Source organism: Girardinichthys multiradiatus, chromosome 1, assembly GCF_021462225.1.
Source record: "Girardinichthys multiradiatus isolate DD_20200921_A chromosome 1, DD_fGirMul_XY1, whole genome shotgun sequence".
NCBI classification, from domain to species: Eukaryota; Metazoa; Chordata; class Actinopteri; order Cyprinodontiformes; family Goodeidae; genus Girardinichthys; species Girardinichthys multiradiatus.
Window position 1 is genome coordinate 38856831 of NC_061794.1, and position 12004 is coordinate 38868834.

The 12004-nt window shown below is 42.9% G+C and overlaps 1 protein-coding gene across 1 annotated transcript in view; it reads right to left on the bottom strand.

Annotated features, from left to right (window-relative positions):
* The window catches only part of nol4la (nucleolar protein 4-like a), a 38321-nt gene extending 29071 nt beyond the window's left edge, over positions 1 to 9250 (bottom strand). Inside the window, exon 1 of the mRNA XM_047372774.1 lies at positions 7850 to 9250. Coding sequence (XP_047228730.1) covers positions 7850 to 8191 — 342 coding nt within the window. The 5' untranslated portion in view covers positions 8192 to 9250. The remainder of the gene's footprint in view (positions 1 to 7849) is intronic.
* Positions 9251 to 12004: the final 2754 nt, after the last annotated feature.

The following is a 12004-nucleotide window of genomic DNA, read 5'->3' on the forward strand; positions in this document are numbered from 1 at the left end:
CTGAAAGATTTAGAGAGATCTTTTGCAAGGTAGTATGAGCAAATATTATAGGACTATCAGAGTCTACGTTTTTTAAGTCTCATTTTAACAAGGTGTGAACCTTTTGGACAGACACAGTATGGACCTGTGAAAGTGGAACCCATGTGTTGCTCCTAATCAGCCCCGCCAGACCAAAAAATGCAGGACAAAAGAGCTGGAGAACCACTATGCAAAAACAGTATTAATGCAAATGCTGCTGAATAATAGGGCCAGTATTCTTTTGACTCGGCGGCCTTTCCACAAAAGATGGGTTCTCAAGGGAAATTTGGACTAATTAATCAGATAATAATGACGATGTTCCTCATCCCATCTGACGTGAGGCACCAATATTTAGGTGCCTAATTTCCAGGACAAAGATTGGAAACCACCTCGTTTAGAAAATGTGATTTCTAAACGAAGAGGAGACGTCCCAGGACAAACCTTTGTTTTTGTATGCCATTTTGAATCAGGCACGTGGAAAACCTCTTTTTGTGGCACTGCTGATAGAATTTTATTTTTCAATTGTTAATTCTTAATAATAAGACTATTTTTGACCATGTTTTCAATAAAATATCAGTAGAAGAGTCAGCTAAACAAAAAGATGATAAATTAACTGCAGATAGGATATTTTCACATTTCACAGCAAATAACTAGAGAATTAGCCACTAAGTTAGCTTGCTAACCTAGCTATTAGATGCTTTAGTTAGTTAGCTATTTCAAATCCATGACATGAATTTCTGCCATTTTACTGTTTAAATAAGAACATACAACAAAAAGAGACAGTGTTTCTCTGGGATCTTCAACAGATTAGAATTATAGGAAGGTTACGGGTATCAAAATATACCAACATTTTAAACATTGTGGTTTTATAGCTGCTAAAATGTTCCATCATACATTTTATTTGGTATACGTTCATTTTAACAAGATACTAGGTTAAGAGCTGGAGTTACCAGACATTTTTCTGGCTGGATGGACCATAGAGTATTATACTACTGCTGTGCTAAAATTCAAAGTAATAATATTGTAATTTGTTCATTTTCTATTGGATTCAGTCCTAAAAATGCCATCAAAGAATCTGCAACCGTTTATTTAAATGTTATGAGTTATAGTCCTTAAAAATCTGTAATTGGTCAATAGTTGAATTGGCAGCTCAGACCTAAAAGAAAACCTGAACTGAATCTGTATTGGCCAGGAAAAGCCTGATTGGTGTATCCATATCGCCACACATCACTCTCAGTAAGGTGACTGTTTTAAAGCTACAAGCAGCATGTCTGTTAAACTGCTTACTACAGGCTGGCTACCGGAGACGATTGCCTGACTAATTAACCAGCTGATATAAGCTTATTATATGCACTGGAAAACTACTATCAAATTTAGTGAGTGTTTAAAAGTTTTTTTTACGCAAAATCAGAAAGAATAAATAATACTTGCTTTGTTCTGAATAAGAGCAACTTAAAGCACAATGTTGTCTTCAATTTTTGTGTAAATGCTACAAAACTGAAGTAATGTATGTAGATTATTGTGAAAAAACATATGAAAGCAAACATCGAACAAATGTTCAAATATATATATATATATATATATATATATATTATTGAAGTGATATTTAGTGCTTAATTGTGGTTCTGCATTTGATGTTGTGATATCGTTTGTCTGATCAAAGTTTAAACAGAGGTTGTAAAGAGTCTGACAAAGTTCAGGGCCCTGTTCCTGCAGGGCCTTTGGGAAGGTTCTGGACAGAGAGTAAGGACACTCAAATCACTCTTTCAGATCCCCTCACTATTCGTTGCAGGGCACATCTGCCTGCCATACTGGGATTGAGAGCAGGGTTCCTTCACATTTTTCATGACAAAAGTCCACACTTTTGTGATTAAAAGCTCTAGATTTTGTTTTACTTTTAAATTTAAAATTCCAGAAATTTGATTACAAAATATCACCTTTGAAGCTGCTTGAAAAGAAATAGAGTCTTCATAACTGTAGGTGCCAGAAATAATGAAACAACACAATACTGAAAGTGACTTTTGTTAAGTCCAAAATGGCTGATGTTTTCTGTAGTTGGGTCAAATCAACACCTGTACGTATTCACACCAGAAGTGAACCGCATCAGAGTCCTTTTGGAAGGGCACTGAGACCACCTGAAAGAGTGAGTCTCAGTCCGATGGTTTGGACAACGGGGGAAAACAAACTATGGTCAATTTAAAGCGGACAAAAACATGGCCGGTGTAAATACAACCCTAGACTACATGCAGATTCTTTAAAGTAGGGGTTCCCAAAGTGGGGGTAGGGAGCCCCGGGGGGTCACGAGACAAAAGCGATCACATCACAATGCTTTTCAGAATCGTGATGTGACCGCTGAGGTGTATGGAGGGCCAAAATGGACAAAATTAAATAGATAAATACAAAAAATAAATGTGAACGTCCTGTGAAATAAATAAATCTACCATGAGATGTCCCATTAAATTTATTTAATAATATATGATGACAATAAATAATCAAATGTCATTTGAAAAAATGCATCTATATAAAAATACATATAATTATTTCACTCTCTGTTTTATAAATAAATATGTAAAATAATTATATGTATTTTTAGGGGTTTGCTTGTTTTAAGGCACAGTTTTTGAACTTTGGTAAATTGGTTTTGTTTATACAACAAAACTAATGGCATTTAGACCCGGTTTAAGAACAGTCCAACCTGAAACTAAAATTGTCCGAAGACCAAACGGTCTTGAAATAGTGCAATAGACCTTTTTCTTTTTTATTGAATGAGTGCACATTTAGTTAGTAAGTTAAAAACCAAAATGCTGATGGGTAAAATGTCTGATGTGGCTATTTCAACATAAGGCATGTCAGTTTAACATCAATCAATGTAAAACTAAAAAAAACAACAACAAAAAAAGAGAAACATTGAATCAATATAAGCGCTCCCAGCTTAATAGTTAACTGATCAGCACATCTATCTGCCACTATCAGCTTGGGGCTGTTTGTTTAACAAACACATCTGTAAAGATGACCAAAGATTTTTCTGTACGTCAGCTGAGCAGCTGTCAGTTATCCCAGCTTCAGGCCTAACAGCTTAGGATTTGTGTCTTTATGTGAAGAAATGAAAAACATTTTATAGATTTCAGTTGGCATGGCAACAGAAAATGCACATGGCGTTTAAGTGTTTCCTTTGAAATTGGCTGCACTTGGTGAAAGGCTTGTGTGCGCGTTCTGTGCACAATTCTGTAGTGCTTCTCTGTGTCTGTCTCTGGTCCCCTCCTCCTTTAAGTAGCATCCTCTAATCAGGACATAATGAGAGCTAAACGAGGTTGCATCTCCACACCGAGGGCCGCGTGGATGCTCTGAGCACCGGAGGACAGAGACGGACTAAAAACACGAGAGAAAAAGGAAATATTTCTGTGTACCGCTTGATCCGAGGCCGCAAGCACTAAGATTGTGCTGCTGCGCCCTGCCCTTCTGTCCCGCCACACACTGAAGTCGCCCTTGTGTGCTTCAGCAACGCACAGAAGAGACCCTCTCTGTCTTCCCATCACCCAGGATCCATCCCTACCCCCACCCGGCCTCCTGTCATTTAGCCCCGTGCCTGCCCCCATACAGAAACTTGGCACACCCTGGAAGCAGCTGCAGCGGGGCTTCCAGTGCTCGAGCAGAGCAGAGAGACGCCCCCGGCCCTGCAGCCCTGCGAGCAGCCACCGACCGCTGCGTCTGTGTGTGTGCGTCTGTCTGCACGTGTATGTCACTTTTCCACTGGCCCAGGACAGCCTATTTATAAAAGCCACAAACAGAAGCTGCAGCAGGAATCATGTTTTCTGATGCGAACATGCAAGTAAATTGGTTGATTTGTGGCTTCTGAGTCATCATTAGGAGCAGCTTGTGTTGGCAGATATTTTGTTTGTTGTTTAAATTTCCCAAGTTGAGCTGAGTCAGGGGGAGGCTCCCCCCCCCCAATGCCTTATAATATTAGCTGCTAAACATGTGTGCTCCTCTCAGTAAGCACCGGAATACATATTGGGAAGACTGAGCCTTTCTGAGCCTGCTTTTGTTTGACCCTAGAACCATTTTCTTTACTATTGTTTAGATTATTGTTTCACAAATTAACTTGTATGCCCTGTATTTAAGTTATAAAAAGATTTTGAATTAATTTTATTTTTAAATCTTTCTCTTTATTAATTATAATCACAATTTCAATACTCCTATCAGGACTATAACCCCTGAGCTCATTAGAGATTAACCGATCCGGCTTTTCAAGTTCGATAGCAATTTCTGACTCTGGCTCTGGAGGTGTAACCAGTGCCTGTTCCAGTTGTGAATTTTATTTCTGAGGAAAACAGATTACAAAATTTACCCAGTCTATGCATCAATGCACGTTCCTGGTGAAAACATTCATATCTGATATTAACAGATCTTCAATGCAAGAAAAAAGGAAACGTATGTAAAGTTATGATTTAGGACAGCTGTCATAAAGCATTATCCTTGTTCTAGATAAAGTACCTTCCAATGGTGTTTATACTACTTTCTCACATTTTGTCTTGTTGCAATCACAATTCTAAATGCAGTTTTGGGAAAATGTATCACGTGCCATTTAGAGAACACAGCAAATATTTTAAGGAAAGTAATCTGGGCGGATAAAGTCAAAAATTAGCACACCATCTCCACAGTGGTGGCAGAATTATGCTGTGGAGATGCTTTTCTTCACCAAGGACAGTGAAGCTGGAATTGATGCAAAGACCGATGGAGCTAAGTACAGGGCAATGTTGAAAAAAATGCTAAGCGTTGAAAAGACTGGGGTGGAGGTGGTCTAAATTATAAGACAATGACCCTAAACATACAGCCAGAGCTACACAAATTAGTGCAGAATCATGGAGTGTGAAGTGCAAGTGTAGCTTGCATTGTATTAAACTTCCTTTGCTCCGATTCCTATAAATAAAATCCAGTGCTATTGGCTTCAGAGCAAATGGGTCAGGAGTACATTGGGATGTTTAAAGCAGGGTTAGGTTATAAAAACAACATCCTAACGTTGACCATCTCACAGAGAACTCTCAGTCCATAACCCAACATTAGAAAGAATATGCCACAACTGCAAACCTACCAAGACATGGCCATCGACTTAAACTCTTAGGCCAGGCATAAAGAACATTAATCAGAGAAGCAGCCAAGAGGCCCATGGTAACGCAGGAGGAGCTGCAGAGAACCACAACTCAGGTGGGAGAATCTCTCAACAGGACAACTATTAGTCCTACATTCTACAAATCTGGGCTCTCTGGTAGAGCACCATTATTCCCAAACTCTACAGAGCTCAACATAGGAATGGGCAACACCAGCTGAAAGGTTCATCACTATATTCCGTGGTATTTATTGTGTTAAAAGTGATAAAAAAAAGTATTTTAAAATCCATTGCAGTGTTTCTGTTGGTGGATTATACACACTCAAAGGTCTCCAATCATAAATTCTGCTCCTAAAAGCAAAACAAAAAATTTAAACAATTTACTTGTTGTTAAAGAGGCTACTTCAGGGCCCCAGCTACAAATGGGAATGCAATTATATTGATAAGCAGCAAACAATAACTCAATTTTATCATATTTATAGAAGTATTGATATCTATTGTTCCTCTCATGGAACCAACAATGGAAAAAAAATTAATGTAACAATCCCAACACTACTTTTTAGTTTTTAACATGCTGACGATAAACGGTACGATTATTTCCCATCCCTAGATGAAACCAAAACTGAACCTTTTTGGACTAGACGCCAAACACTGTGTTTAGTGAAAAACTAACACAGCATCACCCTGAACACACCATCCCTATGGTGGCACATGGTGGTGGCAGCATCATGCTGTGAGAGTGCTTTTCTTCAGCAGGGACATGGAAGCTGGTCAGAGTTGAAGATGGATAAAGATAAATACAATGGGCAAAAATGTTAAGTCTAGATGTGCAGAGCTGGTAGAGACATGATATCAACAAGTCTTTTAGTACATATCTAACAGCATGTCACATTTTGTTTTTTTTAAACCTGAATCCTTTTTATTTCAATTTACAATTACAGTCATTTGTACTGGTCTGCTACTGAAAATCCCAATAAAATCCATTGCAGTTTGTGGTTTTAATGTAACAAAATGTTGAAAAGGTGCAATACTTTTGAAAGCCACTGCAAAGCACCTTGTGTTGCCTTTACTGTGCATAAAATGTGTTTTATACATACAATCAGTGTGGCTGATCTTAAAGATGTTGTACTAATATATATATATCGAGATTTTGTATCAAAAAGAAAAAGAAAAGCTAATCAACAGCACGTTTTAAGCACCATCTGCACCTGCACACCTGCCCACAGGGAAACATAATATCCTGCAGAGATTAGAGGAGTTTTGAGAAGGCAGTTGGCCCAAATCTCAATCGTCCATTCACACAGGTAGAACACCTGTGGAGGGATCAGCGCCACTGAGCTCAAATCAAACGGCTCAGTCTCTAATCCGGGCCAATATCTGGTCCAGTTTGTTAACACAAAACGCGCTGCAGCGCTCTGAGGTCTACAGAGCCTCGGTCTCAGCAGAGCGGGTGGTGGTGGAGGAGGATGGATGGATGGATGGGTGGACGGATGGGTGCGGAGGGAATTATTCCCCAAGGCGCCTATTTAAAATGGTGGTTGTCTGTTGGATGCCCCCCCCCCCCCCAAACAGACATAGCTGCTGGGGCACTGGATGACAGTTCATCAAGAACATGTTTATCTTTCTTGTGATTTAAGCCGTAACGCTCCACGCAGCCGCACGGCGGGACGGATGTGACCCGACAGAAACATCACCACCTATAACGAAGTCTGAGCACTAACTATGGGCGTGGGTCGCCCTCAGTTCCGAGCAGAACCTTTTGTCCCCCCTTCACGTGGTCACCAATTTACGCACAGCCCAAAAACCTTTAATTAGAGCAGGGATCCATTTCATGGCGCTCCCTTCGTCAGAACAGTCTCATTCCGGCTGGCTATGATGTCGGTATGTAACCCAGATAATAAAATGCGGCAGAGGCAGGCTATCCTGGGCTGCACACAGGTGTTGCCAGAGCAACGAGTTGCCAGCGAGCCGAGCCGCATCCTGCCCAGGACAATGAGGAGCGGGGTGACAACACAGCCCGCCTTGCTACAGCAACATATTCTCTAAAAACGTCTGATGCATGACAGTTTTAAATCACATCCTCGCTTCTAAAGGTAAAAACGAATGGTGGCACCAAAACACGGACTCCGGGTTTTGACGGGACAGTGGGGGCCGCGCGTCGTCTGATGAATCCCAGACATTTAAACCCGCTGAGCTCCGCAGCAGAGACCATGTTATCACTCTATAAAGTGGTGTTAACAGCCTATAGACACACCGAGTATACCCTGACAGACTAAACCCGACCCGACCCACCGACATGCCTCTGCATCCACGTGCGCGCGCACCACACGGGCTGCACGAGACAATAAAAACAAAAATGTTTTTGTTTTTCTTAATTAAATAATCAATTATTTCCCTCTCTGCAGCCTGCAGCCTGATGCTGACAGGACTTCAACCTCTCTGGCGCTGATGATGGCCTACCTTTTTTTTTTTTTTTTTTTTTTTTGCAATTGCCATCGCCAGGAGGCACCGGCGTTGCTATGGCAGCAAGGGATGAGAGTGGAGAGTGTGCGGGGCTGTTCTGGTTGGGATATGGACAAAGTGGCGATTCATCGGGACCACAAAAGCATCACAAGTTGTCATTTTATTCTCCTGTGGGGTGCGTGGGTGCAGCCCGGATCATGGCAACTACTTAGAGCGGGACAGTTCGTGACACACACGCATGCAAACACGCACACAGTTTACCGTTGACTTGACCGGGACGTATAGGACGGGCTTCCCTGGCGCTCCCTTCTTGTTGTGCTCTCCCAGAACGTTGGTCCCGACCTGAAAGCCCTTGGACTTCACCCAAAATTTGAATTTGGCGTTGATGTGGCTGTTGTCCACGTACACCCCGTCCGGCTCGTCGTTCTGCAACAGTGTCTGCATGATTTTGTTGTATTTTCGCCGGGTGACGGTCTTTGTCTTGCCGGAGTCCCCGTAAGTTCGGAGACACCAGTCCTGAAATTCTCGGAACATCTCAGCCTCCAGCACGACCGGACTCCGGCTCTTCTTGGGTGCATCCACGCACGCCTTTTTCGTTGCCATCGCTCCCCTCTCTCCTCTCTCTCTCTCCTCTCTCTGTCTGAGCCCGTTCAGGCAGCCCGGGCTAATAAAGAGCTGACTTCTGCTGCCTTTTATTCCTCTTCCTTCCCCGCCTGTCCCGAGTCCAGGAGCCTCCCTTCAGGTTCTGGGACGCTTCGCCTCCCCTCCTGTTGGCTTCCTGGTGAAAAGTGACCCGGAGAGCGGAACACCTGTTTGCAGAGGAGCTGAGCTGTCCCGAACCGCAGCGGTGAAAAATGTCACTTCCTCATATCATCCGCTGAGGAGCATGGAGAGAAGGGGGGCTGTCCTACACGCCGAGCGGGTATCTCCCACCTGTGCGTAAAAAGGCTCCACACACACAAGGGTGGGCTGTAAAGGAAAATAAGACCACAGTCCTCGCTAAACAACAAAGAACAGAGACAAAAGCGCGGAAACAACCGTCGTTCTCAGTTCCTTTCGACCTACTTTCTAACTGCCAACACTATTTTCGGATGTGGCTTGCTCAGCCCTCAGAAAGGCACCAACGCCACTCACACCGTTGCTCCTGTGGGCTCCGGGCTGCAGCCACGTATCAGACCACCATGAGCCACCTGGAACCTACTCTGCTCCTCACACCTGTTTGAATGGGATCTGCGCTGCGCTGCTGGCTGGTCCCCACCACACGCAGGAAAGCATACGCAGACCTCCACTATTGGCTAATTTGCAGGAAAGGCTGCGTTATGTAGGCGCGGAGCAAAATGTCCGATTTAGAGACGGGCAGGTGGGAGAAAGGGGGTGCTGCAGAATTTATCCGGCGAAAAGCATTCATTTCTGATGGTAAAACATGAAAGTGTGCGATAAGCATTCACACCACTTTTTCACGTTTTGACATATTCTAACCTCAGACATAGGGTTTTATGGGGTAGACCTGATGATACATGTTTTTGTAATGTTTTAATTTAGCCCACTCCCTCGCCCCCGAACCAATATGTTTATAAAAGCACCTGTTGCTGCAGCTGAAAGTCTTATGGGATATACAGTACAGACCAAAAGTTTGGACACACCTTCTCATTCAAAGAGTTTTCTTTATTTTCATGACTATGAATATTGTAGCTTCACACTGAAGGCATCAAAACTATGAATTAACACATGTGGAATTATATACTGAACAAAAAAGTGTGAAACAACTGAAAATATGTCTTATATTCTAGGTTCTTCAAAGTAGCCACCTTTTTCTTTGATTACTGCTACACATACTCTTGGCATTCTATTGATGAGCTTCAAGAGGTAGTCACCTGAAATGGTTTTCACTTCACAGGTGTGCCCTGTCAGGTTTTGTGGGATTTCAAGCCTTATAAATGGGGTTGGGACCATCAGTTGTGTTGTGCAGGAGGTGGATACAGTACACAGCTGATAGTCCTACTGAATAGACTGTTAGAATTTGTATTATGGCAAGAAAAATGCAGCTAAGTAAAGGGCTGCACGGTGGCACAGTTGGTAGCACTGTTGCCTTGCAGCAAGAAGGTCCTGGGTTCAATTCCCGGCCTGGGGTCTTTCTGCATGGAGTTTGCATGTTCTCCCTGTGCATGCGTGGGTTCTCACCGGGTACTCTGGTTTCCTCCCACAGTCCAAAGACATGCCTGTTAGGCTAATTGGTAACTCTAAATTGCCCTTAGGTGTATGAATGTGTGTTGCCCTGCGATGGACTGGCGACCTGTCCAGGGTGTACCCTGCCTCTTGCCCATAGACTGCTGGAGATAGGCACCAGCTCCCCTGTGACCCACTATGGAATAAGTGGTAGAAAATTACTGACTGACTTTGACAGAGCCATTCAAACCCAAAACAAAATTTCCCCTAAATATTTCAGTGTAACACTCATGGGAGGTTTAGAGATGTCCTATTGGAAGGTGAACCTTTACCCCAGTCTCAAGTCTTTGCAGCCTCTGATAGGTTTTATTGCTGTTTTATTTCAGCTTTACAGATGTTCCATCTTCCTATCAACTGACCAGCTTCCTTGTCCCTAAAAGGGAGGAAAATCATCCCACAGTATGAGTCTGCCACCAACACATCTAATTTTGAGAAAGATTTTGCAAAACATGCATCGTTTTCCATCCATTCCTCACTTATACATATCTATGTGTTGGTCTGTCACATACAATCACAATAAATGACATTGACATTGTTGGTTGTTGTCGTCGTCTTATTCCGCTTAACCGAAACCGGGTTGTGGGAGCAGTAGTCTCAGCCGAGACGCCCAGACTTCAGTCTTCCCAGACACCTCCTCCAGCTCCTCTGGGTGAAGCCTGATGCATTCCCAGGCCAACTGAGAGACATAGTCCCTCTAACTTGTCCTGGGATGTAATCGTAAATCAACAATCTCGCCTTTTGGCTCAGTTCTCTCTTCACCACAACAGACCAGCGCAGTGTCTGCATTACTGAGGCAGCCACACTGATTCGTCTGCCGATCATCCGCATTCTCCCCTTGCTCATGAACAAGTTCCCAATATACATAAAGTCCTCCACTTGAGGCTAGCACTCCCCTCCAACCTGAAGAGCCACCTTTTTCCAGGTCGAGAACCAATGCCCCTGACTTGGAGGAGCTGATACTCATATCTGATGCTTTGCACTTGGCTGCAAACTACCCCAGCTCATGCTGTTGGTCCCAGCCAGAGGGAGCCAGCAGAACCACGTCATCTGCATAAAGCAGAGACAAAATCTACAGCTCTTTGTCTGGTCCACAAGAGCTCGTTTGCCATGGCAAACCTGGGGCATTTTTGCCCCAGACAACATAGCCTCTAGTATCATCCAAGCACTAAAACCCCTCCACCACGTTAAGGTGGTGGTTCATGGAGGGGCAATTGTGATTGTACTGTGATAAAATGTGAACAATTTAAAGAGTTATGAATACTTCTGCAAGGTACTGTATGGGACCGTTGTCATTAAGCGGTATCCTTACTCACACCTCGATGAACAAACTATAAAAAATAAAAGCCAAACTAAAAACATTGATGTGTCACAAATTATCACCTGTGGAGCATGTGTCCCAGTAAGAAAGAAGAACTATATTTAAAAACACAGAGCACTGTGTATTTTCTGTTACTTTCACATGTTAAAGGCTTCAACGGCCCACTTAGATTCTTTGCCTTTATTTCAGTGTGTGCAGATGTTTGAGGAAAAAGCAGCACGATTAGAATATCTCATTTTGCTCCCAGTGTTTGTGTATGTGTGCATTATGGGCCCATGCTGGTGGTGGTGACTGCTGCTGTTTCCATGACAGCAGAGCAGCAGTGTCTCCGGCCGTGCAGAGGGTGAGTGGGATGCCCCATCCTCATTGCTCCATCCTGACTCAGACGGCCATACACTAGGCCAAAAAGCCCCACCTCGACTGTATGACAAGCATTGACGAGACAAACTGAGCTCAAACATCTCTTTGTGAATGTCCGAAAGAGAGATTATAAGGGGGGGTATGCTATTTCATTTGATTTCATCATTTGGTATCATGTTGTGTCTTCACTCAGGACTGGACGGCATGCAAGCTCAACTACAACATCCATATACTACATTTCTGCACTTGCTTTAATCTCAAAAGAGTTGCTTTAAGATCCACATATTCAAAATTCTTCAGCTAAAGCATTGCTTCACATGCAAGTAGGCAGCAGACTCTTCTTCTTAAAGGACCACTTCCCCAAAACGTGTTGCAAGAAGTTCCTTGTTGCAACATTTTGAGGAATTTCAAGGTCAGGACATCTGCACATTACGTAACATGGGTGCCCACAACTGTAAAGCTTTAGAATTTAACTTTGGTTTTATATCAAAGAGAGAATTTGTGTGAGATTG